Raw genomic sequence first — 26,745 nt, forward strand, 5'->3', positions numbered from 1 at the left:
GGGGGATGCAGGGATGGGCGGATACAGGAGGAGGGGGGTCAGGAGGGTCCTGCACGTAAAGGGGGGTGGGGTTGAGGGGACAGGGAGGAGTGGGAGGGTGCAGGGTTGGGGGATGCACGGATGAGGGGTGCAGGTGGGGGCTCGTTGCATCAGGGTGCGGTAGGTACAGAGTGGATGATTGAGGGAACCTGGATGGATGCCTGTGGGAATTGGGAGTGTGTGTGGGCTGTAGGGTGGGTGGTGCAGGAGGGTCCTGTAGGTAGAGAGTGGAGGGGTTTGGGAAGAGGTAAGGAAGAGGGGCCTGGAGGGATGCAGGGGGGGATCGGAATGTGGGCAGCAGGGATGGAGGTGCAGGAGGGTTCCTGAGGTACAGGGTGGTGGGGTTTTGGGGGGCCTCGAGGAATGCAGAGAGGCCTGGAGGTGGAAGCAGGGAGCTGCAGGGGTGGGAGTGTACAGGAGGATCCTGTAGGTACAAGGTGGAAGGGTGTGGAGGGGCTCAGGAGAGGTGTAGGGGAGTTGGGGTGCAGGGAGAAAGCTGAAAGGATGAGGGGCAGAAGGGTCCTGTAAGTACAAGGTGGGGGAGTTTGGGGGAGGCAAGGAGAAGGGGGGCTGTTGGAATGCAGGGGGCGATCAGGGGGTGGGGGGTGGACTATAGGGATGGAGGTGTAGGAGGCGGGGTGGGGGGAGCAGGAGACATCCTGAGGTACAGGGTGGAGGGGTTGGGGGCAGAGAGGGCGAGGCAGTGGGACCTGGAGGGATGTGGGGGGAAAACTGGCCACTGTGGTGGGGGTTGCTGCTACCACCCCAGCATCCCCTTAGACACTGTCCCCATCCCTGTGCCAGGGTGCCACAGACCACCCCAATCTCTCCTGCAGGATCGGAGATCCCCCTGTCAAGCTACCCCCCCGCAGCCCCCCTAGCTCCCTTCCCCGTGGACCCCAAAGCTGGCCCTGTGCCTCCCCAGCCCGGCTTCACCCCCATGGCCATGTACCCCCCGCCCGGCCCCGCCGCCCAGTACCCCATGTACCCCTCTGGCCCCCCTGTCTACAACCCCACAGGTGAGCACTGGGGGGGCACGGGGAACCCCCCTATTCCCTGGGAGGCCTGGTGGCCTGGTGACTGTCACCTGCATGGTGGTGACACGCCATCTGCTCGTCCCTCAGCACCACCGCCCTACGTCCCAGCACAGCCCAGCTATCCTGGAGCGTAAGGCCCTGCGGGGACCCTGGCACCCGCCGCCGGCCAGCGGGGCCAGGCTGGGGGGGTGCCCCAGCCAGGGCTGGATCGGGCTCCTCCCGGCCATCCTGGGGTGATCCGGTGCCAGCAGCACAGGGCAGCCCTTGTGCTGCACACTGGGCCCTTTGTGGGTGGCTACCCTCCGCCCCCCCCACCCAGCTCTGGGTGCCAGCGGCTGTGAGCATCTGCAGGTGGGTCCCCGGAGGGGTCCCCTGAGGGCCATGCATCTCCACCCCTTGCACGCCCACCTCTGGATTCAGCCCCGGCTCTTCCTCCCCGGGGTTGGCATTAAACCACATCTTGTGCCCACAGCCTGATGTCATCTTGGAGACTCTGTAATGTGGAGAGAAGGGCAGGGCAACAACCCCAACCCCTTCCCTCCAGCTGCAAGATGGGGGAGGAACATGAATTCTGCCTGTCCCTTCTGCTTCCAAGGTTTCTCCATCCAAAATTGTGTTGAGATGAGTAATTTGCACCAAATCAGCCACTGGGATTTGGCCAGCCAGCCTGGAATGCTGCCACCCACCCAGCCCCCTTCACTCAAAATGAGGGCATGAAACCACCCCTGGACAGCAACCTCAACACTGGTATGGGCACTGTTGGCGCAAGGACAGCTCCTCTATCCATGCCCCCTTCCCTGGGCAGGAATAAGCTAGGGAAGGTGGGTGAGTGGTAATAACCCCGATGGTTGTTCCTGCTGGGATTCTTCCTCCCCATCATTGCTGGTTAAATTTGGGATCGGAGTCCATCAGTCCAGGAGAAGGGCCAGACAGACCCGCCCTGGAGGGACAAACCCCTGTCCTATCTCCCAGGCCCCTGCATCCCATCACCCCCAAAACCGTGTAGGAGCCTGGGGTGGGTGGAGCTGGGGGAGTGCAGCTCCGAGTTTTATTGAAGTGGGATGGAGGAGAAAAGAAATAGGAATAAAAATAATAATAAAAGCAGTGAGGTGGGTGCTGGGGGGGAGGCGGTGGTGGGTGTACACAGCCAGCTGCGTGGGGGGCTCAGGATTTGGGGACACCCCGATCCTGGAGGTAGAGGTCACGGATTTCAGCCAGGCTGCGGCTGAGCCCGCCCAGCGCTTGGGCAATGCCGCGCAGCACCGCTGTGGTCTCCCGGCGGCTCTCGGCGTACTCCTGGCGAAACGCCCGCATCTCTTGCACCAGCCGCTCATTGGACTGCACGAGGCTGAACTGGGGGCACTCCGGGGTCCCGTCCAGCCCCGCAGCCCCGGGTGGCCCCGCCTCTCCCGCGCCGCAGTGACTGAGCTGCTCGGCCTCCTGCTCCAAKAGCAGGCTCGGGAAGTCGGAGCCCAGCGGCTCCTGCTGCCCGCCCAGGTCGCCGAGGGAGAGTTCGGGGGGCACGGAGCGCGGGGGGCTCCGGCTCCAGCCCTCACCCAGCTCGCTGGGCGGGCAGATGCCAGTGCACGGCAGCCGATGGTCTGAGCCGCGGCCAGGAATGCCGTCGGCAGCGGGGCTGTGGAAGGGCTCAGTCTTCACCTCCACGGGCTCCTCCTTCACCGGCTCCTCCTTGACACCTGTGGGAGGGACAGGGACCACAGGGCAGCTGGAGGGATCTCTCGTGGTACATGCCCCCAGTGTCCCACAGAACAAGTGACATGTCCTCTTGTCTCTACCCCTGTGCTCCCACATCCTCTCTACTGCACCCAGTACTGGTTCCATCTGTACATCTCTCCATAGTCCCATGACCCTCATGATGGTTCAACCCCATACTGTGTCTCTTGTCCCTCTCCCGGTCCCARTACTCCCATATCCATGTCCTGAATGTGGTGTCCTCATGTGCCAGCATGATCCTGGTACGCCCACGTCCCTGTCCTAGTCCACACATACCCCGGTCCTGAATGTGGTGCCTCCATGGTGCTGTGTGGTACTGGTGCCACCATGTCTTTGTTCTCATCCCACTAATCCTCATATCCCTGTTCTGGTCCCAGTACCTGCATGTACCTTGTCTCTGTCCTGGTCACTGTCCCAATCCCACCATGTCTGCCCTGTTCCCAGCCCCTTCTTATCCCTGTCCCCATCGCAGTAGCCCCTGCCTTTTGTCCCTGTCCTAATCCCAGTCATCCATATCTTGTCCTGATCCTGGTACTGTTCTGTACTCTGTTACTCTCCCGGTCACCCATGTCCCCATCCCAGTACTCCACGCCCTGCCCCTTTCCCCTGACTCTGTCCCCTCTGTGTCCCTGTCCCACTGTTCCTGCCCCGGTCCCTCCATGCACTTGTACTGGTCCTAGTGTCCTGTTCCTGGCTTTTCCCAGTCCCCTCATGTCTGTGTCACCATACCAGTCCCCTCACATCCCTGCCATTTCCCTGGATTTGTGTCCCAGTCCCTCCACATAGCTCTCCCTGGCCTAGTGCCCCCATATCCCTCATATCCCTCTCCCAATCCGCCATGTCCCTGCCACCGTCCCTGTATCTATGTCCCGGTCCCCCATGGCATGGTCCCAGGGTCTCTATCTTGATTTCCTGTGTCCCTGTCCTGGTCCCTCTACATACCTGTCCTGTTCCCAGTGCCTCGGTCCTGGTCCTCTGGTCTTGGTCCTGGTCTCCTGTGACCTTGTCTCAGAGCTCAATGTTTCAGTACTGATCCCTGTGTCCTGGTTACTCCATGTCCCTGTTCTGGTCCTAGTGCCTCTGTGTCCCTGTCCTGATGCCCTGTGTCCTGGTTCCCCAGGTGCTGGTCCACGTCTCCTGAGTCCCTATCCTCATCCCTCCATGCACCTGCCCCTGTGTCCTGGTCTGCTGTGTCCCTTTCCTGATCCCCCAAACCCTGATCCTGGTCTCCTGTGTCTTTGACCCTGCATGCACCTGTCCTCATCCCAATGACATCTTTGTCTCAGTTATCTTGCATGCCAGTGCCAGTCCCCCCTGTCCATGTCCTGGACCCTTGCATCCCTATCACAGTATCCCCATATCACTGCCCTGGTCTCCTGTATCCTGATGCTCTCACAACCTGGTCCTGGTCCCCTGTGTCCCCATTTCTCCAGGCACCTCTCCTGATCCCAGTGGCCCTGTGTCTGTGTCCTGGTTTCTCATGCCCATGTCCTGGTTCCCACATGTCCTGATCCTTCCTGGTCCTTGTCCCTTGTGACCCTGTCCCTCTATGCAGCTGTCCTGGTCCCAGTGTCCCCATGTACCTGTTGCTTGTCCCCACTTCCTGATCCCGTTTCTCCCTGTCCCATTCCATTTCATCCATGGCCTCTTCTTGGTCCCCCATTTCCCATTCTGGTCCCCCAGCAAGTCCCTGCCCCGGTCTCCCATCTCTGCATCCTGGTCCCCCATGTCCCTGTCCCACCATACACCTGTCCCAGTGTCTGTGTGCCAGTCTCCCCGCATCCCGGTCCCAACATCCCCGTATCCCTGCCCCGTTCCTCCCCTGTCCTGGTCCCGGTCCCGGTCCCCCATGTCCCTGTCCGGTCTTCCATGTCCGTTTCTCCACTCCACGCCGGCACCAGCATCCCCGTGTCCCTATCCCATCCCCACGCCGCTCCCTGCACACTCACCGTGCGGTGCCGAACCCTCGGCGCGGTCGGTGCTGGCGGCGCCGCGAGGTGCCCAGCCGGGCGCGGGGGCGGGCCCCGGGCCGGGCTCGGCCGGGCCGTTCCCGTTGCTCCCGTTATTCCCGGTGCTCCCGTTCCTAGCGGCGGCCCTGCCGGCCGGACCCTGACGCTCCAGTCGGTGCCGGCTGATCTTGTCGCCGGCGCGGCGGCGTAGCCCCCGCCAGCGATTCTTTACCTCGCCAATGTCGCGCTGGTGGCGGCCGGCGGCGTTCACCTTGTGCGTGATCCGCCACCAGATCTTCTGCTTCTCGTACGCGTTCACGGTACCGGCGGCGGCGCCAAACAGTAGCGGCTCGTACCGGAGCACTTCGCTCATCAGCACCTCCAGCTCCTGCAGCGTGAAGTTCGGCTTCCGCTTCAGCAGCCCACGCCGCGCCCCACCGCCGCCCGCCGCCGCCATGCTCCCCGCCGCCGCCTCATGCCGCCGCCCCGCCGTCCATCGCCGCCGCCTCGTGCCCTGCGCCGGTTCCCCGGTACCGAGCGGAGGGAGCGGGGCCGGACACCCCCGACAGCCCCCGCCGGGCGCTACCGCTACCGGGCTTGGGACGGACCGGAGGGGCCGGGGCCGCAGCGCGCCCCCTGCCGGCCCCGCCGCGCACCGCTGCGCCCCCGGTTCATTAACGGCGGCGTCGCCGGTGCGCTAACGGCGCCCTCTGCCGGCCCCGTTGCGCACAGCAGCGCCCCCGCCGCGTTAACGGCGGTCCCCGCCAGCCCCCCCCCCCCCCCCCCCCCATCGGGAGCTGCACTGCCCGTTGTTTAGGTGATACCGCCGGTGTTTGGGTGACGCCCCTAGTATTTTTCGGTGATGCCTCCGGTGCTCTGATTCCGGGGCCGGCCGGATGCTCGGTGCGGGATGTCCCAATGGCCCCGGCGCTGCCCGATTGGGGTCCAGCATTAGCAGGGACCGCCCCAAGGGCCAGGAGCGTGGGGGAAAAGGGGCGCGGATAGGACACGGTACCAATCCTGTTCCTCCCGCCGGGGCCCCGGCGCTGCCCGGCTGCAGAAATGCCCCCCAAAACGGCATTTCGCTGATATCGGGAGCTGCCTCTCAGCCAAGCACGTAGGTGTCCCGGGACAGGGGGAGTCTCCCAGAGGTGCTGCTGCACCCTCAAACCGGCCCRGCCCTGTGGTGCCAGCAGGGAGAGCAGTTCTGGGTGACCCCGGGGGTTTGGGGTGACCTTGGGACAGCCTAAGGGTGCCCAATTCTGCTGGACTCAAGGGGTTTGGGGTCACTGTGGAGTGGTCCTATGGTGTCCAGTTCTAGGTGACTCCAGGGTTTTGGGGTGTCTGCACGGCTCTGGACACCTGGCTGTCCGTGTCCAGCAGCAGCAGGGTATTCCATTTGGGGGTGTTTGGATGTCCCATTTGGGGGTCCTGGGTACCCCATTTGGGGATGTCGGGATTGGTGGGTGACCAGGGACACTCAGGGTGAGGTGTCCAGGTGGTCCCAGGGTGCCCAGTTCAGGTTTAGCTGTGGGTATGGGAGAGGCTGGGGGGGGCTGAGCCCATTCCCAGACATGCCCTGCACCCCAGTTTGGGGTCTGGGGGAGCGGAGCCGTCCAGAGGCGTGGGAAGCATTGGGTGAGCTTTATTGCTGATGCAGTGACTGCAGTCATACAAATCGTGATCAAGGCGTCACGACAGGAAGGTGGGGGGGAGTGGGCATTGTGTGACCCCAGAGCCCACTGCCCACCCCGAGCCGGTGCTTTCCCTGCTCCCCCTGGGGCAGATTTGGTTCCCATGCTCTGAGGGCTCTGGGGGTCCCCCAGCAGTGCTGTGGGTGTGTATGAAATGCCCTGAGCTCCTGGCCCCAGCCTGGTTCCTCATGTCCCACCACTTCATGCACCCTCTCTCCCTAGCTGCTCCCTTCTCCAACCCTCCCATTCCTCCTGATGTCAGGCCTGAACCCCCAATCCCACAGCCACTGCTGTGCCTGAATCCCAAAACTCTGCTAGTTACCCAGAGACCTTGTGGTGATATGATGGTCTGGGTATCCCTGCTCCCCCCAAGGTTGGGGGTACTCCTGCTTACCCCAGGCTGGACCCTGGATAGAGGGTGCCAAACCCCTTCATCGTGCACTGAGGGCGATTTCCATAACGATCAGCTCTGCAGACCCCTGCTCTATTCTTGGCATCTCTGTCTGGAGCGGGGCACGGTGCTGGCAGAAAGAAGAGCTTGAAGGCTCCACAACCATCAAAAAATAAATACAATGTCCTCCATCACATTCTGCAGGGCCCGGCCCATCTTTTGTGCCCCAGAGAGGTCCCTGCTCCTTGGCGTCGGTCACTGCAGGTTCCAAAGGGCTCATCATGGAAACAGTCATAAGAAAGGTGAGTGTCTGAAGGTCTGCCGTGGGCTGCGGGGGGAAAAAATCCTCCTGCTCCCTACTGCAGCAGCTTTGGCAACTCCACCTGCAGGGAAGGACACTCCATTACTGGGAGAGCAATGGGAAAGGGTACAGGAATGTCCCTGCTATGATCCAGGGACATCCAGGGCAGGGTCAGATGGGATATTGGGTGGTCTGGCCCTGGCACAGGGTGCCCAGAGAAGCTGTGGCTGACCCTGGATCCCTGGAAATGTTCAAGGCCAGGTTGGACAGGGCTTGGAGCAACATGGGATAGTGGAAGGTGTCCCTGCCCATGGCAAGAAAGAGATGGTCTCTAAAGTCTCTTCCAACCAAAACCATTCAATGACCTCTTTCTCTTGGCCAGGCTGGCTGTCCCCACACTCCAGCCCATGGACAGTCCGGTAGGGACACAAACTATCTGGAGTGTGTGAGATTTCCAAGGCTCCATTGCTGGGGCAGCACCGGGGATGAAGCAGCCTCTCCAGCCATTCTGGGCAACCTCCCACCTCAGGGACATGGGCTCGGCTACACCAACAAGACATCAAGAGCTCAGTGAGTTTTAAGTTATGGATGGATTCTTCCTTGTGTCCCAACCCCTGGATCCTGGTGGATCTGCCTGACACAGGAGCTCTGCCAAGGGATGGATCTGTCCTGTCAGGCTCTCTGCCAAGGGATGGATCTCCTGTTGGATGCTCTGACCAGGGATGGATCTGTTGACCCCATCTGCTCTCTAGGGACAGTGTTAAAACATGCTTCAGGAGCTTGGTGAACTCCTGCCCCATGTGCTTGGTGAAGGGATGTCCCTGCTGCTGCTGCTGCAGGGAATGGGAGCAAGGACACCCCGCTCCAGAGAAGGACAAGCCCTCACTTGTCCACTGCCAGAGTGACAAAGGCTGAGACCTCAGGCCCGAGCCCCCAGCCCCACCCCACGGGTGAGCCCCACCTGGTCCCACACTTGCCTTCTTGAGCTGTTTGAGGTTGCTGGAGCGAATGGCTGCCAGGAGCTGGTCCCGAGAGTTCTTCTCCTGGACTGGCAGTGCTCGGTCTCCCAACTTCCTCTGTGTGGCTGGCGAGAGGGAGTTCTTCAAGTTTTCATTGATCAGCAGTGGTGGGGCAAGTGGGGGAGGAGGTGGAGGTGGTGCCGCTGGTGCCCCCCCTTTCTTGGGAGAGCTTTTGGGGGAAGCCTTGGGGGATGGCTGTGGGGATGCCTTGGGGGACCCCTTCTGCAGTGCTCCAGCCTTGGGCACTTCCAGGAGATCTTTCTTCTCCCCCCGCTCCTGTGCTAGTTTCTGCTCCTGAAGGCGTTTCTGCCTCTGTCTGTCCATGTTTCGGCTCAGCAGGTTGGTGACAGTCATGCGTGGCCCAGCCAGCTCAAAGTGGTAGCCGAGTTTCAGGAGAGTGGTGTTCTCCTTCAGGAGTTTGGCGATCTCCATCTCTGTCTTTCCCCCACAGATGTGCCGCTGGTTGTGGAAACGCAGCTCTGTCAGCGTGTTGTTCTGCAGCAGTGCTCGGAAGATGGCCAGGATGCCCTTGCCTGTGATGTGGTTGGAGTCCAAGTTGATGCTTGTCAGCACTTTGTTGGACTTGAGCATGATGGCAATGGCGAAGGCCACATGGTCGTCGGCACGGGTGTTGGCCAGGGCGAACACCTTGACCACGGTGTTGAACTCCAGGGCCTCTGTGAAGCGCACCAGGGTCTCGTTGTTGATGCAGTCCGAGTTGTTCACGTTGACCTCGGTCACCTCCGCATCATTGTTCTTCACCTTCTCGATGAGCTCATCAAAGATGCTGGAGGCTTCATCATCCTTGGCTTGATCTGCAGAGCTGCTGGAGGAAGGCTTGGAAGGCCTGCTTCCAGCCTCTGCCTTGGTCTCCTGTTTCTYTTCCAAGTTTTCTGCCTTTTCTGCCTCTGTCTGGGATTTATCCTTTTCATCTGCCTCAGGTTTTTTCACAGCTGAACCCTTTCCCTCTTCTTTTTCATCTTTTTCTTTCTTACCTTCCCCTCTTACGTCTTTCTCTGCCGGTTTCTTTGGTTCTGAACTCTTCTCCTTTTTGTCCTTCCCTGTGTCCTTTGATGCTGAATCCTTTTCTTCCTTTTTTTCCTTCTCTGTCTCTTTTTTTGCTCCTGAGACCTTCTCTTCCTCCTTTTTATCCTTCCCTGAATCCTTCTTTTTAAAATCTGAACTCTTCTCTTCCTCCTTTTTATCCTTCCCTGCATCCTTCTTCAACTCTGAGCTCTTCTCTTCCTCCTTTTTGTCCTTCCCTGTGTCCTTCTTCAACACTGAACCCTTCTCTTCCTCCTTCTTCTCCTTCCCCATTAGCTTCTTCTCCATAGCCTTGACTTTATCATTCATGGCTTTGTTCTCTTTGCTCTTGGGCTCAGTCTCAGCTTTACCTTTCAGGTCTGTTTTCTGAACACTTTCTTCCTTTTTAGAGTCTTTCCCCACTTTAGTATCTCGTTTCTGGGCCAGGTCTTTGGATGGAGATTCTTTTCCTTTTTCTTCATTTTTGCCTCCCTTATGCTCGCTCAACCTGCTTTCCTAGTGAGAGAAAAACACCTGCGAATTACAGAGACAGGTGTCTCCGACCTCCAGATTTGCCACCCCAGTGTCACTGTCACCAACCTCTGTCACATGGGAACATCCTGCAGTTTGTGGCTGGCCTTTGGAGCAGGAATATTTGGCCCAGCCAAGGTCCCAGCTTCAGGAAAGGGTCCAGCATCCAGGTACCCTGAATGTAGGCAGAACCTGCAGGACCCAGGGGTGATGAGGTCCTGCTGCAGCTCTCTGAGGCAGCTCTGCTCTCCTTCTGCCTCCAGTCCCTTCCCAAAGGGCTCCAGAGGTCAGTGGGAACAGGCCATAAACTAACAAGCTGCAGGAGGCACCTCTTCTCATATCCCTACAAGTAATCTTTTTCTAATCATCTTTCTAACTAGGGATGGAGTGCCTCTCTCCCTGTGAGCCCCAGGTCCTTTCCCATCTTTCCTAAATGGTTTCCAGCTGGATTCTCAGTGGCTTTGCACAGTCTGGAGCCCAACACTTCCCACATTGGCCTGGACATGTGTGTAAGCAGAGGAACACCCACAGCAGTGTCTCAAGTGACATTTCTGACCCAGCAGTCACTACAACCCTGGGCTACCTATAACCATTCTCCTTTCAACAGCAGTGTGCAGGTTCGAGCAGAGAACCAAGGAAATGGTAACATTGCATTTATTGCTTTGTATTGCATGATTTAATGCTTTGTAATGCATCTGCTCCCAGCGTCCAAAGACATCATAGGAGGGAAGGGCTTAATTTGGAGGGTCTGGAGAAAGGTCAGAAGGAATTTTTGGTCATTTTTACAAGCACCTGACCCCTGCCCTTGTCACGGCGTGTCCTGGGCATTGTTGCCTAGGAGCCTGGGGACACAGCCAATGCCTTGTTGCAGCCTTCACCCAAGGCTGAGGGGGTGAGAGGGGTCTCCATTAGCATTGATATGACCTTTGGTATGTTTCCCATACTCCTCTCTAAACTGCCAGGGGGCAGGGATAGATGGGATATTGGGCAGGAATTGTTTCCTGTGAGGGTGGGTAGGCCCTGGCACAGGGTGCCCAGAGAAGCTGTGGCTGCCCCTGGATCCCTGGCAGTGTCCAAGGCCAGGCTGGATGGGGCTTGGAGCAACCTGGGATAGTGGAGGGTGTCCCTGCCCATGGCAGGGGGAGACACTGGATGGGATTTAAGGCTTCTTCCACCCAAATGATTCTGGGACTCCATGACATGAGACACTTCCCAAGGAAGAGGAGCCAATGCTTCAGGTGGCTGAAGGCAGATGAACGTGACACTGGGACTGAGTTTGCTGCACAGTGGGGGATTGTACTATAAATTTCACATCAAAGTTTAGCAACTTAAACTCCCTTCTCCCTGCTCCACAGCTAGGGAACACACAGGTCCACACCATGGGCCTGACTCATCATCTTTGCTGGGGGAATTTTAGGACTCCAGGGAAAGGAGGAAGGAATATGCCTCTGAGAGATACAGCTGTGATGCCTTTACAATCTCCTTGGATCCTCTCAGGATTAGGACAGCACCATGGCTTTACCCAGAGCCTGGAACCCCAAATCTGAATCCAGACACCCCAGTCTACAGTCAGGCTGGACTCCTTCTCTTTTCCATCCCAGGACTCCATGGTGTCCGTGCTGGGGCAGCATGTGGTTGTGCTTTCCCCACACGCAGCACTGCCAGCCCTCAAGGACAGAATTTTTTTTTTTTGTGGAAAGAACTGGCCTGGCTGTGCATAGGGCAGCCCTGGGGACTGTTTGTACCTGGAGTATAAACAGATGCCATTGGGGACGAGAGAGCTGTTTATTTAGTTAAGAGATTTTTTGGCTCCCTGGTGCAAAGCTGAACAGGGACAGGAAGGCACATTCCAGACCCCTACAGAACCTGGCGTGGCGTCCACACAGCCCCCATTGCTGCCACCTCAGAGACAAGGGACAGAGCTTCCAGAGGTGTCTCAGGGGCTGCAGGGAGCAGGTGATGCCACCTCCTCTGTCACCCATCTGGGGATCCTTCTCACCATGCCGTGGCCTATTCCCAGCACCAGGATGGCACACAGATGCTCAGTGACATCCCAAAGCACCTTGGGGGAGAAAGAGCCCTGGCAGGATGACTGTGTGGGATGGGGATGCTGCTGTTCCCCTGCCAGTGCCCAAAGGGGTCCTCTCCAAGGTGTTTGGGAGTGCCCAGGTTGCAGGTTCCTGTGAGAAGGGACATTTGTGTCTCTCAGGGCTCTGCAACCCTTTGTTGATCACAGGCTGAGCACCCCTTGAGTCAGAGACAGTAGCCTTATCTCCACACCAACTGCTCCGAAAACCTTTCTCCTTCGCAGCCTAAGCTCACCCATCCTGACAGTGGGGAACCCTGAGTCTCCCCTGCTTGCCCTGGGCATGTCAAAGACCAAGCAGAGCAAAGGCTTGGCCAGGAATGAGCAGGTCTTGGAAAAAGGGATAAAACCCTGGTGAGAATGATCAGCAACATCTCCTATGCTCATAGAAAGTGATACATTCCTCCAAGCAAATGAGACTAGAGGAAAGTTAGATCCATGGCAAATCTCTGCTTGGGAGGGCTGCTGCAGCACGTGCTGGGAATGTCCTGTTATTCCATTAAAGCTTCCAACTGTGGATGTGTGGTCATGTCTGCAGGTGCTGCAGTGTGGGGCAGGTCTGAGGGGAAGGGAGACCTGGAGCCAGAGAATGGGATGTGGGAAAGGAGGTGGGGGCAAAAAGGAATCAGGAGAAAAGGAGTTGGGAGAAAAGGCGTCAGGGGAAAAAGAACCAGCTGTGGCCTTAGGTATGGGAAAACGGGAATGCAACAGATATGCAGTGGCCATGATGGGTGTTTCTGCCACTGTAGGTAGCATTTGTGGGATCAAATTTGGTATGCTGGATGGAAGGATCCCATCAAAGAGCTGCAGGTTAATGGAGGAAGTGCTGGCTGCTCACAGGGGGTGAGAGGAATTCAAGCTGCTTCATCTCCTGTGAGGCTGCCTTGGGAGGGCCCTCAGCAAGTACCTGGCTCCACTGACAGCAGAGGGGGAGGAATCAGGAGGAAAAAAATCCAAGCAAGAAACCAGATCTGTGTTTTTAAAACCAAGAGTCACTGAGGCCCATCTCCATCCCTTGCTGGAGCCTGGGGATGTTTCCAAAGCAGGTCTGCTCTAGGCCCTGCCTGAGGCCATGTGTGTGCCCAGGAGGGAACATGCCCTTGTCCTCTGCTGCCTTTCCACCCATCCCTGGGCTCTTGCTGTGTCTCACTGGCCCAGCCCTGCTGCAACTGCCAGCTTTGGGTGGTGTCAACAGCCCACCACTGGTGACAATGCCAAAGCCCTCACCTCTGGGCTGGAAGTGTGGCTACAAGTGAAGTTTGGCAGCAGAGCTGCATGGCAGGGGATGGAGGAGAGAGAAAAGCACCTTTTCACCTGCTCTGGAACCCCTGGCTGTCCCCATGGCTGCCAGCACAGCTTCTCCTGCAGCCCAGGGCCTGCTGTCCCCTCTTCATGGCCATCCTGAGTCCTACCTGCTCACTCCTCTCTGCCTGCTGGCATATTTACCYTGGGTACCTGGAAACCAGTGCTGCTGCACCCCCTCTGTGTCATTCCCTCTGCCACAAGCACAGTTATTAGGGGAATATTTTTACACAGCGTGTCAGACCTTTAAAAATAAGTCTAATGAAAACAGCCTGGTACTCAGTTGATTAATCACCCATGTTTTGATGAACTGAAATGCCTTGCCGTTTCCTCTAAATAGACTAAAATGAGCATTGCCATGACTTGTTAGCATTTGTAACCCTCAAACCCACTCAGATGTTGCCTTAAAAGGCAAAGGAGACTGGGAACTTCTTGCCTGGAATCCAAGCGCTTGCTCCGACGCTGAGCAAGGGATGGGGCTGGGATTAAAGCTGGGAGTGGGGGGTGTGGAGCTGGAGGTGGAGTGGGGGTCTCACCTCCTGCACCCAAGGGCTCACAGCTCATTTTGGGGTAGAAAATTGCTCGTTTAAAGGTAGTGATTGATCTGACTGTTTGCTCAGCAGACAGAATGTGGGCACAGAACAGATTTCCAAGGGAAAGGGGAGGATGGGTTACCCAGGGATTCACAAATCCTGAACTCAAGATGAGGGAAGGGGCATTTGGTGGCATGGCAGCTGCTGTTACATCAGTCCCTTGGCAGTGGGGTGTATGGAAATAGGTTTGCAGAAGTTTTGTGTTTGGAAGGGGCCAGCTTTCCCCAGCCTGCAGTTATTTTCAGAGGTATGTCCTGGGAAGAGTCCCTCATGGTCCCACCATGGCAGGACGTGCTTGGCACAGCCAAAGAACAGGATGTGAGGACAGAATCTCAGGGGCATGAACAGCTTTTGTTCCAGGAAGCTGAAACCCCTTGGAGTTCAAGGAGGGTTTGGCTGAAAGGGGAAGCCAGAAGGTCCCCAACATCAAAAGGGCATGGAGCTGCTAGAGTGAGTCCAGAGAAAGCCATGAAGTTTGTCTGAGGGCTGGAGCCCCTCTGCTCTGGAGCCAGGCTGGGAGAGCTGTGGGTGTCCAGTCACAAGAGGAGGCTCCAGGGAGACCTCMGAGCCCTTTCCAGGGCCCAAAGGGGCTCCAGGAGAGCTGGAGAGGGACTGGGGACAAGGGGTGGAGGGAACAGGACAAGGGGGAATGGCTTCCCACTGCCACAGGCCAGCAGGGTAGATGGGATATGGGGATGGAATTGTTCTCTGTGAGGGTGGGGAGGCCCTGGCATAGGGTGCCCACAGATGCTGTGGCTGCTGCATCCCTGGCAGTATCCAAGGCCAGGTTGGAGCTGCCTGGGATATGGAAGGTGTCCCTCCTCACAAGGAGGGGTGGAACTGGATGACCTTAAAGGGCCCTTCCCACCCAAACCATTCCATGATACAAGAGTCCAGGAGTCTCCTCTGTGCAGGTCACTGCTGGGGACACAGGTCATGATCCTCCCCATGAGGAAAGGGGAGTGTCAGCAAAAGATCTCCAGCCAAACCTGCACTTGCAGCTGCTGTGAAAGGTCTAGGAGCAGTGAACTCAGCCTGCAGCTGTGACACTGGCTTGTCTCTGATGTCACCTGCAGCTCTGGGGCCCTCTGGAAGCCGAGTATGAGACATCAGCCCATGATTGATATGAGAACCTCAGGAGCACAACAGGGGAAGCTTGATCCAGGATTTGGGCCATCCCAATCACCCAACCTGCTGGCAGATCCAGGCTCAGCTCCAAAGTGGCTGTTGGTGCTTTCTGCATGTGCACCAGAGCCTACCGTGACCCTGCTCTGTGCCCCACTGCCTCGCTCGTGCCCAGCACCTCCCCTGGCAGGGCTGTGTGGACTGTCTGGCACGTGGATTTGGCCACCAACAAAGGTTGTCCCCCCTGAACCGCGCTCCTTGCAAAGCAACCAGAATCCCTCCAGAGCTGCAGACTCAGCAATAACACCCAGGCCAAGGGGTTGCTCATCTCTCCCAGCCTCCTGGGATAATAAATTCCTCCTGCAGCCTATGGGACATTTTCCAGTTCATCTCTTGGCAAGGTATGGCTTAGACAACACCAGCATAACTCCATCAGTCCCAGACAAATCCTGAGTGGCTTTTGCAGGTGGAAAAGCAGGGAAGTAGGGAAGCTCAGGGATGAGGGGAGACCTCTGAGACACACAGAGATGGTTCACCAAAATCTCTTGGTCAGCTGGGGGGTCCCAGAGCATACTGGTGAGGGAAGGAAGCTGGGTTGGGTTATTCGAAGGAGCAGATTTAGGGATAATGATGGATCCTGACTAACAAGCCAATTTGCTTTCATTGCCTGGGGGGCTTCAAGGTGTCCTACACACACTCCCGAACCCTGCAAAGTCTCCACAGCCATCACAAGACTCTGGGATTGAATCCACAGCTGTAACCTTGGCCATTACCCTCTCGAGACATCTTCCTACCTGCTGGAATCTGAGAACCCCCCTGTCCCCTCTGTCCCACCCAGCTATTCCAATCCAAGCCAGAGCCCATGAATGAGGCACCAGTATCCCTCCATCTCTCACTGTGACCCTGGGGGCTGAGGAGGCTGAGCACAAGCCCTGTAAGAGCTCCCTGGGGACAGGGATGTCCTCTGAGACTGCCCCACTGCACAGAGAAGCCATCAAGGTGAGTGGAGACAGAGGCAGGAGGATTTCAGGTTGTTTGATGTGTCTGGTATTTAGGTACCTGCTCCTAGAGATGATTGCTTGAGTCAAGCCAAACCACAACAAGCTGCTCAAGCTCCTTTTCTCAATTTCTCAGCCAGTTTTGAGTAACTCAGGGACAACTCAGAGCCAAGGACATTCCTGGAAAGAATGCTGTGTCCTTGGCTGAGTCCTGGTAGCTGATGAACCTGGATTGCCAGAGAGCTACAGAGGAAGTGGGACCACAAGACTTCTGCTGACCCTGGGACACCCCAGACACCCCTCCTGCTGCTCGTCTGAGAGCAAATACCATGGAAAGCCTTGTGGAAGACCCTGCTCAAATCCCAAGGGTGCCTTGAGAGGACCATTCCCAGGCAGCAAAGAGTTTCTCTCTTGAAGTGTTTGGACTCTTTTGGCATGAAGGAAGGGTGAAAGGACCTCAGCTTCCAGCACTGGGACACACATGGCTCCCAGCCATGCTCTGTGTACTAAAGCCCAGAGAGATGTAAACAAGTCCCTGCACTGTCCTGCCTCACATATTATCCTGTTCTTTTGAACGAAGGACCCAGCTTTCCCCCTTCCCTTCTACCCAGACTTCTCTGATCCAAAATATTACTGTCTCTTTGCATATCCCAGGTCAATGTTTTCTTAAAAATCCCCTTTCTGTGATGCAGAGGCATCCAGACACTGGGCAGCTTCTGGCCCCAGTCAGAATGATTAGCCTCTTTTAGCCTGATTTAGCCTCTTATCCTGATTTAAGGCTGATATTTCAGCTTGGTTTCCTTTAATAGAAGAGCTCCAATCCTTCCATGCAGACATGCAGCCATTTTCCAGAAAGCTGTAAAGCCACCAGGTATGCTGCAAATAGAAACTTTTGCTCCTCTAAAAAAAAAAAAAATCTAGTTTTAGAAGTCCAGGTTTTTCTTTTCTATTTGCTGTATTTCCAGCCCTTTTCCTGGCACTGCCATGGCTGAACTGGATATTCCCATGATCAGACCTCCTCCCTGGTTGTCTCCTCTTCATCAGGGGTTGAAAAGGGCTGGGAATGTCAGTGATTCACACCACAAACTGGGCTGGATTTCTGCTCACAAAGAGCATTCTTTGGATTCTGAGGAACAGGAGGACTGCAATTCAGTCCTCAATTAGCGAGTCTCAATCCTATTTCTAACCTTTGTGTCATGAGGGCTGGATGCTCAACAAGCCTGACACTGCTCCCAGCCTCCTGGGAACACACTGACGCATGCCCATGCCCCTTGCTGTTGCAGGTATCCCATGGATCCCATCACAGACACCCCTTGGCTGTGAGCACCTGGTATGGGAAGATGATTCCAAGTCCGTGAAGCAGGTAAGATGAGCCAAGCCCCAGGTGCCTACCTGGAAAATCAGACCAGTTTGGCTGRTCATTTTTTTGCTGGTCATCCCCTTAAATAATTTGTGGGAAACAGGAGCACTGGCTCCTCAGGTTCTGGCATCACATGAGAGCAGCATCTCAGGGCACAGCACTCAGTGGGATAGAGCTGGGCATGCCAGGGGTGACTATCTCTGTTTCTTGGGACCTGGGGAATTTCCCTGTAAGGAAGCAAACAGCAGTTCCCTCTCCTCACCAGAGACTTCCACAGCTGTGCAGGTGCTTGGTCCCATGCCGGGCATGTCCAACATATGCCGTGGTGTCCCTGTGAGGAGGAGGGACCTCTTTGGAGCCCTCAGCAGTATGCAGCATAAATCCTGACCACATGGTCAAGGGCTGCACAGGACACCTCTGTGACCCAGGCTGGCACCTCTCCAAGTGTGTTTCAGGAAATCACTGAATCATGGAATCACTGTTGTTGGAAAAGCCCAAAGATCATCAAGCCCAACCTTTCCCCCAGCACTGCCATGTTCACCACTAACCCAAGTCCCCAGAAGCCACATCCACACAGCTCTTAAATCCCTCCAGGGACAGTGCTTACACCACTGCCCTGGGCAGCCTGCGCCAGTGCCTTACAATCCTTTCCATGCAGGAATTTTCCCCAATATCCAAACGGTCCCTCCACTGGCACAGTTTGAGGCCATTACCTTTTGTGCTGTCCCTCTTCCCCGAAAGCAGAACCCGACCCCCACCTGGCTGCCCCCTCCTGTCAGGGAGTCGTGCAGAGCCACAAGGTCCCCGCTGAGCCTCCTTTTCTTCAGGCTGAGCCCCCCAGCTCCCTCAGCTGCTCCTGGTGCTTCAGACCCTTCCTCAGATCTGTTCTCTTCTCTGGACATGCTCCAGCCCCTCAATGACTTTCTTGTCCTGAGCAGCCCAAAACTGTCCCTGGACTGGAGATGTGACCCTATCAGTGCCCAGCACAGGTGATGGGCACTGCCCTGGTGCTGTTGCCACACCATGGCTGGGACAGCTCTTGTTCCCACAGCTCCAATTACTTTCTTGTTTCATCCCTGTTTGCTCCACATTCTGGGCGAGGAATGGACAGAGCAGGACCCTTGACCCTCCAGCGTCTATCCCCTGCCATCTCACCAGCCACACCTCGACTTCAAAATGTGCACCCTGACACCGAGATCCTCTTGTGCCATATTGCTGCGATTGCCACATGGCAAAGGGTGGGCTGGAGCAATGTGATGGGTTAATCCCAGCATCCCGCTGGGAGCTGAGTCACCCAGATAGTTTTAGCACACAAGTGATGTCATAACACTGTGGAAGAGAGGGACACATAAYGGACCTGGCTCTTCTCCTCCTCCATGTCTATTTATCAGCTAAACATAAACACATATTAAACCTCCTGGGCAGCTCAGCCCATATAAGCTAAACTCTAAGCACTTCTATGGATTTATCTGCATCCCAATTGTGCTTTATGTAAATATAGAAGTGAGATTTTTGCTGTTTTTTTCTCAATTGACTAGAAATCCAGTTTTTTTCCTTGCTTGTGCCCTTAGATGGATCTCCCAGAATTGTATGTGCCTTTGGCGTGACCTCTGCGTCACTGGGAATGCTTTGTGCTGCCTCTTGCCCTGGTCATACAAGGGAAAACAAGGAAAACAAGGCTTCTGCCCCTGAGGGCATTACAAAAACACCAATCCAGCTGTGAAGGTCTTTCTCACACCATTTTTTTAGGAATGCAGCTCAAAGCTGCCTGCATTCTCACATCACTGTTCAGCTGTTCTCCACACTGCAGATCCTTCTGGGAGCTGACATGGGTTTATTCTTGCTTCTGTGTTCCCTTTGGAGGGTTGCTTTATTATCTGCTGCAGGTGACAGCTCCTGCTTCTGCTGCTTGTCCCTCTCATGACAGGATTGGGACTTTTTCAGAAACTCAGAACAAAACATCTGAGCACAGACATCAGTTTTCATTTCTGAGCAATGAAAGGTGACAAATAAAGGGATCTCCTGGATTTCACAGAATTACAGAATCAATTTGGTTGGAAAAGACCTCTGAGATCATTGAGGCCAAACTTTGACTGATCTTCCTGCCTTGTAACCCAGACCAGAGCACTGAGCGTCATGTCAAGACATTCCTTGGACACCTTCAGGGATGGGGATTTCATCACTGCCCAGGGAAGCCTCTTCCAATGTCTCACCACCCTTTCCATGGAGAAATTCCTCCTGACATCCAACCTAAACCTCCCCTGGTACAGCTTGAGGCCTCTTGTTTCCTCTTGTGCTGTCTCTTGCTCTCTGGGAGAAGAGCCTGACCCCCACCTGGATCCACCCTCCTGTCAGGGAGTTGGAGAGTGACTTGTGCAGCTGGAGGGACCATCTGTGACCTCCTTTGAAGACCAAATAGGAACGACTCAATACCTTTGGTTTCTTTCCAAATGTGTGACTAGTTTGGATATCCCTGGCTATTATCCATGGAGGAACGCAAAGTCCAGGGAGCTGCCAGCTCTATTTCCCCTCTGTGTGCTGGTGGAAGGACATGTGGCTTGCCCACTGCCCAATCCATGAGCCAGGGCCCGCTGGAGAAGCCTCTGGATGGATGACCCGGTATCACCCACCCCTTTCACCTCTTTTGGAGACCAGAAGCTGTTCAGAACAACTTTATTCTGGTCCATTCTCCCCTGTGAGGGTGGGGAGGCCCTGGCCTGGAGGATGCCCAGAGAAGCTGTGGCTGCCTCTGAATCTCTGGAAGTGTCCAAGGCCAGGCTGGGTGGGTCTTGGAGCAACCTGGGACAGTGGAAGGTGTCCCTGCCCATGGTGGGGGTGGAACAGGATGAGCTTTAAGGTCACTTCCCACCCAAACTGGTCTGGAATTCTGGGATTCTTTGGACTTGATGATCTTAGAGGTATTTCCCAATCATAAAGATTCTCTGATGAGGGAAAAGAGACCAGGCCAGGACATGGATAAAAGAAAGGTGAGAGCTGGGAATTAGTAAAGACTCTTGGAGGGTCGGAGGAACWGTCTTAGCAGTCAACAGAACCAACTGATAAACAGAAGAGCAGAGTTTCAGTACACACATGTTAGGGACAAACTGGGAAGATGCTCAAGGAATGATATAACCCCTGCTATTCCCTTGCTTGCAAATTCCTTTGAGTCTGTCCCAGCAAGTTAAATGAACAGCTTGTTTTTTTCTCCAGATATTTTCATGAAAATATGACAAGTTTCAAGCATTAATAAGAAAATTAAATCTCAGCTTGTTTTCACTTGGTGTTGAAGAAGGGGTTTCTGCTGAGGATCTCCACTTTTCATGGAGGGAAATCAAGTGACTTGGATTAAAAACCACCCAGCAGCAAGCCTGCGAGAGTTAGAAAGGAAGGCAGGACTTTTTTAAAGACCTTCCCGAGGACTTTGAAATCCTTCTCCATGGCAATAGGACCTGTTGTCCTCTGGCACTGGCATTCTTCAAATATGCAAAATTTAGGTTAAATAAATCCTCCGAGGTCACTGCTTTTCCCTCTTCACCCAAACCAGGCAATGAGCCTGTCCAGCCTCTGGTAAGGAGAGCCTGGGGACATGGAGACATTCCCAGGAGGYGGCAGGGAAAAGAATGCATGGACCTGGAACAGGAGGGGGTCTTGACTGCAGAGGGGTGTGCTTGGGGAGTGGGATATCTGAAAGGAAGGGAAAAGGTGCTGAACCACCTCAGCTTCTCCTGTGGAAAGGGAGATCAGCCTTCAGSAGACAAAAATACAGAGAATCATCTGCACTGTGCACATCTGGCGCTGGCTGTGCACATCTGGCTCTGGCTGTACATAACTGCCCTGGCATCCAGCATCCCCTGTTCAGAGCTTTCTCCTCCAGGGAACTGGTCCTTGGGCTTCCATGAAGAGAGACACCCACGATGTGAGTATCTTCCTAAAAGAAATGGGTTTGTGGCCCTGAAATTACTTCCCTCCATCAGCAGGATAATGCTCCCTCATGCAACTTCTCAGCACTTCCCAGTCATCCATACGGGAAGCTGCATGAAATCAAATCAAAACCAGTCCTGTTGGGAGGCAGGACTGAAAACTTTGATGGGATTGGGATGTCCCGGTGTCTTCCTCCTACAGGTGAGGTTCGAGGAATGTTTGGACAACTCTCTGACACACACGGTGGGATTTTGGGCTTGTCCTGTGCAGGGCTAGGAGCTGGACTCAGTAATCCTTGTGGGTCCCTTCCAACTCAGAATATTCCATGATTCTATGAGCTGAGGGAAGGAGGCTCTACCCATTCYCAGGGAAGATGGTGGTGCTAGAGAAAGAAAAGCACAAGAAGGGGCTGCCTCTGCCACCAGGTGGTCAGTGTTTTGGGAGCCACCAGAGCCCTTTGGTGAGGCCAGGTTGGAATCCAAGGAGAGCCAAGAACAGCTGCAGGTAGATTTTGTGTAATGCTTTGAAAAGTAAAACATTCTGATGTGGTTCTGGCAACTGCTAAGGAGGGCTCATCCACCAAAGCACCAGTCCATGGCACATGTGGCTCCCATGGAGATCCTTCCCATGAGATAGCTCTTCTCAGCCAGTCCCACCTGGCAGAAGTTCACTGAGAGTGTTTAGGGCTGACCAAACGCCAGTGGGAAAGATCATGGAATATAGAATGGCTTTGCTTGGAAGGGACCTTAAAGATCATACCCTTAAAGACGACCATGGAAGAGACCCCATGGATGTGGTGCTCCCATGCAGGGTATCACTGTGCTCTCTGCACACACACATGGTTTTTACAAATGTCTCCAGCAACAGAGGAGGAACTGGACCAGTTCCCACACATAGCTGAGCTCCCAGAGAAACCCATCCTTCAGGGACACCTGAACAGAGCCACTGTGCCCTGGCACATGCAGCTCTTCCTTTTCTGGACAGAAATCCCAGGTATGATACCAGGATTTCCAGTGACAGCCAGTCAGTTGTGTCCCAGATAAATCACAGAATCACAGCCTGGGTTGGGTGGGAAGGGACCTTAAAGCTCACCACGATCCACCCCCTGCCATGGACAGGGACACCTTGCACTATCCCAGGTTGCTGCAAGCCCTGTCCAACCTGGCCTTGGACACTTCCAGAGATCCAGGGCAGCCACAGCTGCTCTGGAAAGTCTGTGCCAGGGCCTCCCCACCCTCACAGGGAAGAATTTCTTTCCAATATCCCATCTAACCCTACCCTCTGGCAGTTTAATTCCACAGCATCAATTCCACAGTTTCTAAATTGATTTCTTTGATGACATCTTTGCCTGTGACAGTAAAGAGATGTGAGCTATCAGAAATCATCTCTTGATTTATCTGCCATGAATATTCACTTAATTCCAGCTCATGTGACACATGGACTTTCTTGAGCACATCCAGAAAGAGGCACTGGCCCAAGCCCCACCCTTGAGCTGGGTTATACTTCTACTCACTAGCAACACAAAATGAAGATTAATTAATTACTGCATCACCAAGATGGGAATTTGGCTGCCAAGTGTGGAAAGGCTGGGGCAAAGCTCATGTCTATTTTGGGCTGTTTATAGTCTGCTTCCTAGTTACCCAAGTTTGCCCTTTTCATCACTAAGATGTATTATTATTTAGTTAAAATATTTCTAAAAATACCCACTTCTCCCAATATTTAGGTGGGAATGGAGGTGTCTGGAGCCAGTTCGAGAACAGGGCAATGACTACAAGAACAGTGAGATGGGCAGAAACTCAACCTTTCCCTTCAAAATACCTTATTTTGTACTTTGGAGGAATTCCTGCATATCCCAGATAACAGGCAATGTCACATATGGAGATTCCCATCAGAAGACATGGAAGAACAGCAGTGAGAATATGGAAAGGACTTGGAACTACTCAAGCAAGTCCAGAGGAGGCCGGAGAGATGCTCTGAGGGCTGGAGCCCCTCTGCTCTGGAGGCAGGCTGGGAGAGCTGGGAGTGTGCACATGGCGAATAAGAGGCTCTGGGGACAGCTTAGAGCCCCTTCCAGTGTCTATGGGGGCTCGAGGAGAGCTGGAGAGGGACTGGGAACTAGGGATGGAGGGACAGGACAAGGGGGAATGGGTTCCTACTGCCAGAAGGCAAGGTTAGATGGGATATTGGGAAGGAATTGTTCCCTGTGAGGGTGGGGAGGCCCTGGCACAGGGTGCACAGAGAAGCTGTGGCTGCCCCTGGATCCTTGGCAGTGTCCAAGGCCAGGCTGGACAGGGCTTCAAGCAACCTGGGATAGTAGAAGGTGTCCCTGCCCATGGCAGGGGGTGGAACAGGATGAGCTTTAAGGTCCCTTCCCACCCAGACCATTCCATGATTCCATGAACTATGGACAGACAAACTTGCTGTAGTTCAAGGACAAAAATCTGCCCTTCTGTCCCTCCCTACTGAAAAGACGTCACAGACACAGGATAACATCTTCCAGATGTTCATAGGACCAGTCCCACTGGAATTACATCCCATTTCTTCCCCACCCTCGTGCCTGTACTTCTCCCCTGCCAGGCTCACACCTCTGTTTCTGGCTTGCAAAAGTATCTCTTGATGCCGTAAATCAGGAATGCCAGGCACTGTGTGGGTTTGTGATGCAGAATACTGGGAAATGTTGAAGGAGAGGGGCTCAGATGGACATCAGTGGGGTGATGTCTGCACACCCTGGGGGAATGCCAGCCTTGTGGGAGTGCAGCCACCATGCCTGTGCTTGCTGGCACAGAATGAAATCTGCTGATACATGAGAAGGATTTGTCATCGGAGGCCTCAGAGCTCTGAGCAGCTGGGGGAGAGCTCAGCACCTGCCTGGGATGCTCTGGATGGCTCCATGTTCTCATTCCGTCCTGCAGCAAAACACAGCCCTGGGGCTTCCTCAGACAGAGGTGACCATTGGCTACCTGCACTGGTTTTTGTGACTATTCCTGTGCTCCAATGATTCCATCCCATCCCATCCCATCCCATCCTATCCCATCCCACTCCATCCTCAGGCCCCATGGCAGAGCACAGCCCTGCCCCACTACCAGCATGATCTGATGTAGCAGCACTGCAAGCTGACGTTTTCTAGGTGCTAATCCCAGATTCTAACAATGCCAGGGATGAAGGGGTGAAGGATATATTTTTTCATGGTCTCCAGGGATTGAAATAGAAGAAGAAAGTCAGTTCTGCCCTATCCAGTTACTGTAATGCAATCAAACAGGGCCACATTCACTGACAAACTTGGCCCATGGCCAATTCGCTTTGTCTTCTGCAGTCTGAATCTCCTGAGCTCAGAGAGGAGCAGGAGAGCTTTTCCAGGGCCCCCATGCTGCTCTTCCCACCTGACAGAGCCCTAGACTCTCTCCTAGGTGTCTCTCCTCCCCAGGCCATCCCTTTCCACAGCCCAAGTCCTCTCCCACAGGACACACACTCTCAGGCATTTCCAAACAACATTATGTTTAACCAGGCAATTCCCCAGTCTCCTTTTAACAAAACCTACAAATTTCCTCCCTTCCTCCTGGTCACAGACACTTCCCTATACTAATTCCCAGTCAACCCATCTTCCAGCAGTTAAAAGTGAAATAGCATCATGAGCAATGTCAAACTCAAATCCCCACACCTGAAAAAGAAGATTTTTTAGTGTCAGCTCTCAGGATCACCTGCAAACCGATGATCACTGGGATGACTGGTCCCACAAAACAGCATTTCCCTCTCAGGCAGGTTTGTCATGCAGCACCTACACTTCCCCTCCACAGGAAAATTTTCCACTGGTGAGGAAATCAAGGCAGAGCTCTCGTGGTAAGGGGCACTGCACTCACTGTCCCCTAGCTCACACCAAGCACCACATACAGAAGATGAAGGCTGTGTCTTGTCCTTAGAGCCAGAGGGAGCTCCCAGGACAGGAGTGTGGGGAAATATATAACCCCTTGTTCAGCTCTCCAAAATCAACCTTCAGTTATTTCTCCTATATGTGCAATTCTCATTCCCACTCCTCCCAATGTTTAGAGGGGAATAGGGGTGCCCAGGCCACAATCAGGAGAGGATCATCTATATAAACTTCATAAATATCTGCAAAGAGAAATTTCCAAGTGCTCTGGGGTAGTTACAGCTTGATTACTCAGCTGGAAGACCCAGGGTACAGCTGGGTAACCTGGAATAGATCCGGAATCAGAGCCAGAGCAGAAGGGTTATGCACATAATCCTGGGCTTTGCTTGTGCTGCCAACAGTCCCCAGCCCTGCCCTGGCACACAAGAGGCGAATCCTGCCCGGGACACGAAACCTGCCCATGACCACATGGATCAATCGCTGAAAAGTTGCTGTCTTTCACTTTCTGGCTCAGCCTGCCATAAAAAAAAACAGGGAAACCAGATGCTTCCATGCACAAAGCACATACCAAATATTCTTAGTGCTGAGGTTAACAAATGTTACAGAAAAGTGGGACTGACTCCTACTAAGTCCCATGGACTTTGTGCATGGCACAGAAAGAGGAGAGGGACTGGCACAAAGCTCTTGAGCTCCAAGCAAACATTAAAAGGATTTGCCAGGTGCAGGGAGGGAGATAAATGTACCCAAATCAAAATAAAAAAAAGGAATTTTAAGTGAACAATAAAGTGCAAAACAAACAGCATGGGTAAAACCTACTTCTTGGGGTGATTTCCACAAAGCAGCAAACTTTTTTATTCCATAAGAACCAGAAACAGACTGTTTAAGTATTTGCACAAGAAAGGACCAAGAGTCCAGAGATCTCCAAAGGAAAAAAAAAAAAGATAGAGAAAGAAATGCTGCCTGTGGGATTGTGTTCACTGCACTGGACCCTCCAGCTGCCTCCTGGGAACCCCAGCTCTGCTCCCAGCCCTACCTAGGGATGTTAGAACAGGGGCAGGGAGAAAATCTCTGGCACCAGCACAGGTTTTGGCTTTGCTAGTAACACTGGGATTTTACAGGACACCCTGTTCCCTCCCAGAGTGCGTGGACCAGCTCCCTGGTCTCTCCTGGACAGCTTTTCCCCATCAGTATGCACATTCCCTTCTCGGGTTTTGTGTTTTCCATCTCGTCCCTCACTCAGCCCGGGGAGGGGGGTTGAGGTGTGTCCCCACCTTTCCCACAGCAGCAGTGGAAGATGCAACTTACGTCTATCGAGTGCTCCCGCTGCAGGAGCCTCCTGGTGCCCTTGTCGTGGTGGTTGAGCTCCGCATCACAGTTCTGTGGGCCAGGGGAGGAGTTTTCCGATTGGTTTTTCTGACTGCGCTCCACAGGGATGCTCCCATCTGCATCCACCACATCCAACTCCTTTTCCAGCTCCTCCATCTCCTCTGGAGACAAAGTAGACAATAAATTGTCTATATCTGGATCTTCACTAACTTGTCGCCGGTATTTGGCCACTTTGGACATCTTGGCTCTCTGGCGAGACACGGTGGCGGTTGTGTGGTACCCAAAGCAGGAGGAAAAAAGGAAGCCGAAGCTCCAAGGCTGCTTCCCAAGTGGCAGCAGATGCTGAAGTGTTAAATCTCAGCAGCTCTGCAGCCCGGGATATGGTGGTTATCCAGAGGGGACACCCCTCAGTCCAAGAGTTGGCCAATAACAGGATCCAGTGGCAGTTCGG

General features: G+C 54.6%; 3 protein-coding genes across 5 annotated transcripts in view; 1 reads left to right on the plus strand and 2 right to left on the minus strand.

Annotated features, from left to right (window-relative positions):
* SHISA4 (shisa family member 4) overlaps window positions 1-1,642 on the plus strand; it is a 4,869-nt gene extending 3,227 nt beyond the window's left edge. For 2 of the 3 annotated variants that reach the window (XM_057374318.1, XM_057374317.1), the window contains 2 exons: window positions 876-1,058; window positions 1,164-1,562. In XM_057374318.1, the coding sequence (XP_057230301.1) occupies window positions 876-1,058; window positions 1,164-1,210 (230 nt within the window). In that variant the 3' untranslated portion in view covers window positions 1,211-1,562. Of the gene's footprint in view, window positions 1-875; window positions 1,059-1,163 lie in introns of all 3 variants that reach the window. The other variant, XR_008965863.1, reaches the window with a different exon arrangement.
* A 574-nt stretch (window positions 1,643-2,216) lies between these two features.
* LOC130578327 (collagen alpha-1(I) chain-like) lies at window positions 2,217-5,401 on the minus strand. Its single transcript, XM_057374316.1, has 2 exons — window positions 4,760-5,401; window positions 2,217-2,773 (listed from the first exon to the last, which is right to left on the minus strand). Exons 1-2 carry the CDS (start codon window positions 5,214-5,216, stop codon window positions 2,241-2,243), a joined length of 990 nt encoding a protein of 329 aa, XP_057230299.1. The 5' UTR covers window positions 5,217-5,401; the 3' UTR covers window positions 2,217-2,240.
* Window positions 5,402-5,563: 162 nt separating this feature from the next.
* LMOD1 (leiomodin 1) lies at window positions 5,564-26,745 on the minus strand. The gene is made up of 3 exons (XM_057374314.1): window positions 26,274-26,745; window positions 8,123-9,703; window positions 5,564-7,227 (listed from the first exon to the last, which is right to left on the minus strand). Exons 1-3 carry the CDS (start codon window positions 26,532-26,534, stop codon window positions 7,201-7,203), a joined length of 1,869 nt encoding a protein of 622 aa, XP_057230297.1. The 5' UTR covers window positions 26,535-26,745; the 3' UTR covers window positions 5,564-7,200.

This window comes from Malurus melanocephalus, unplaced genomic scaffold, assembly GCF_030028575.1.
Source record: "Malurus melanocephalus ecotype Western Australia unplaced genomic scaffold, MMel_1.1 scaffold_224, whole genome shotgun sequence".
In the NCBI taxonomy this organism is placed as follows: domain Eukaryota; kingdom Metazoa; phylum Chordata; class Aves; order Passeriformes; family Maluridae; genus Malurus; species Malurus melanocephalus.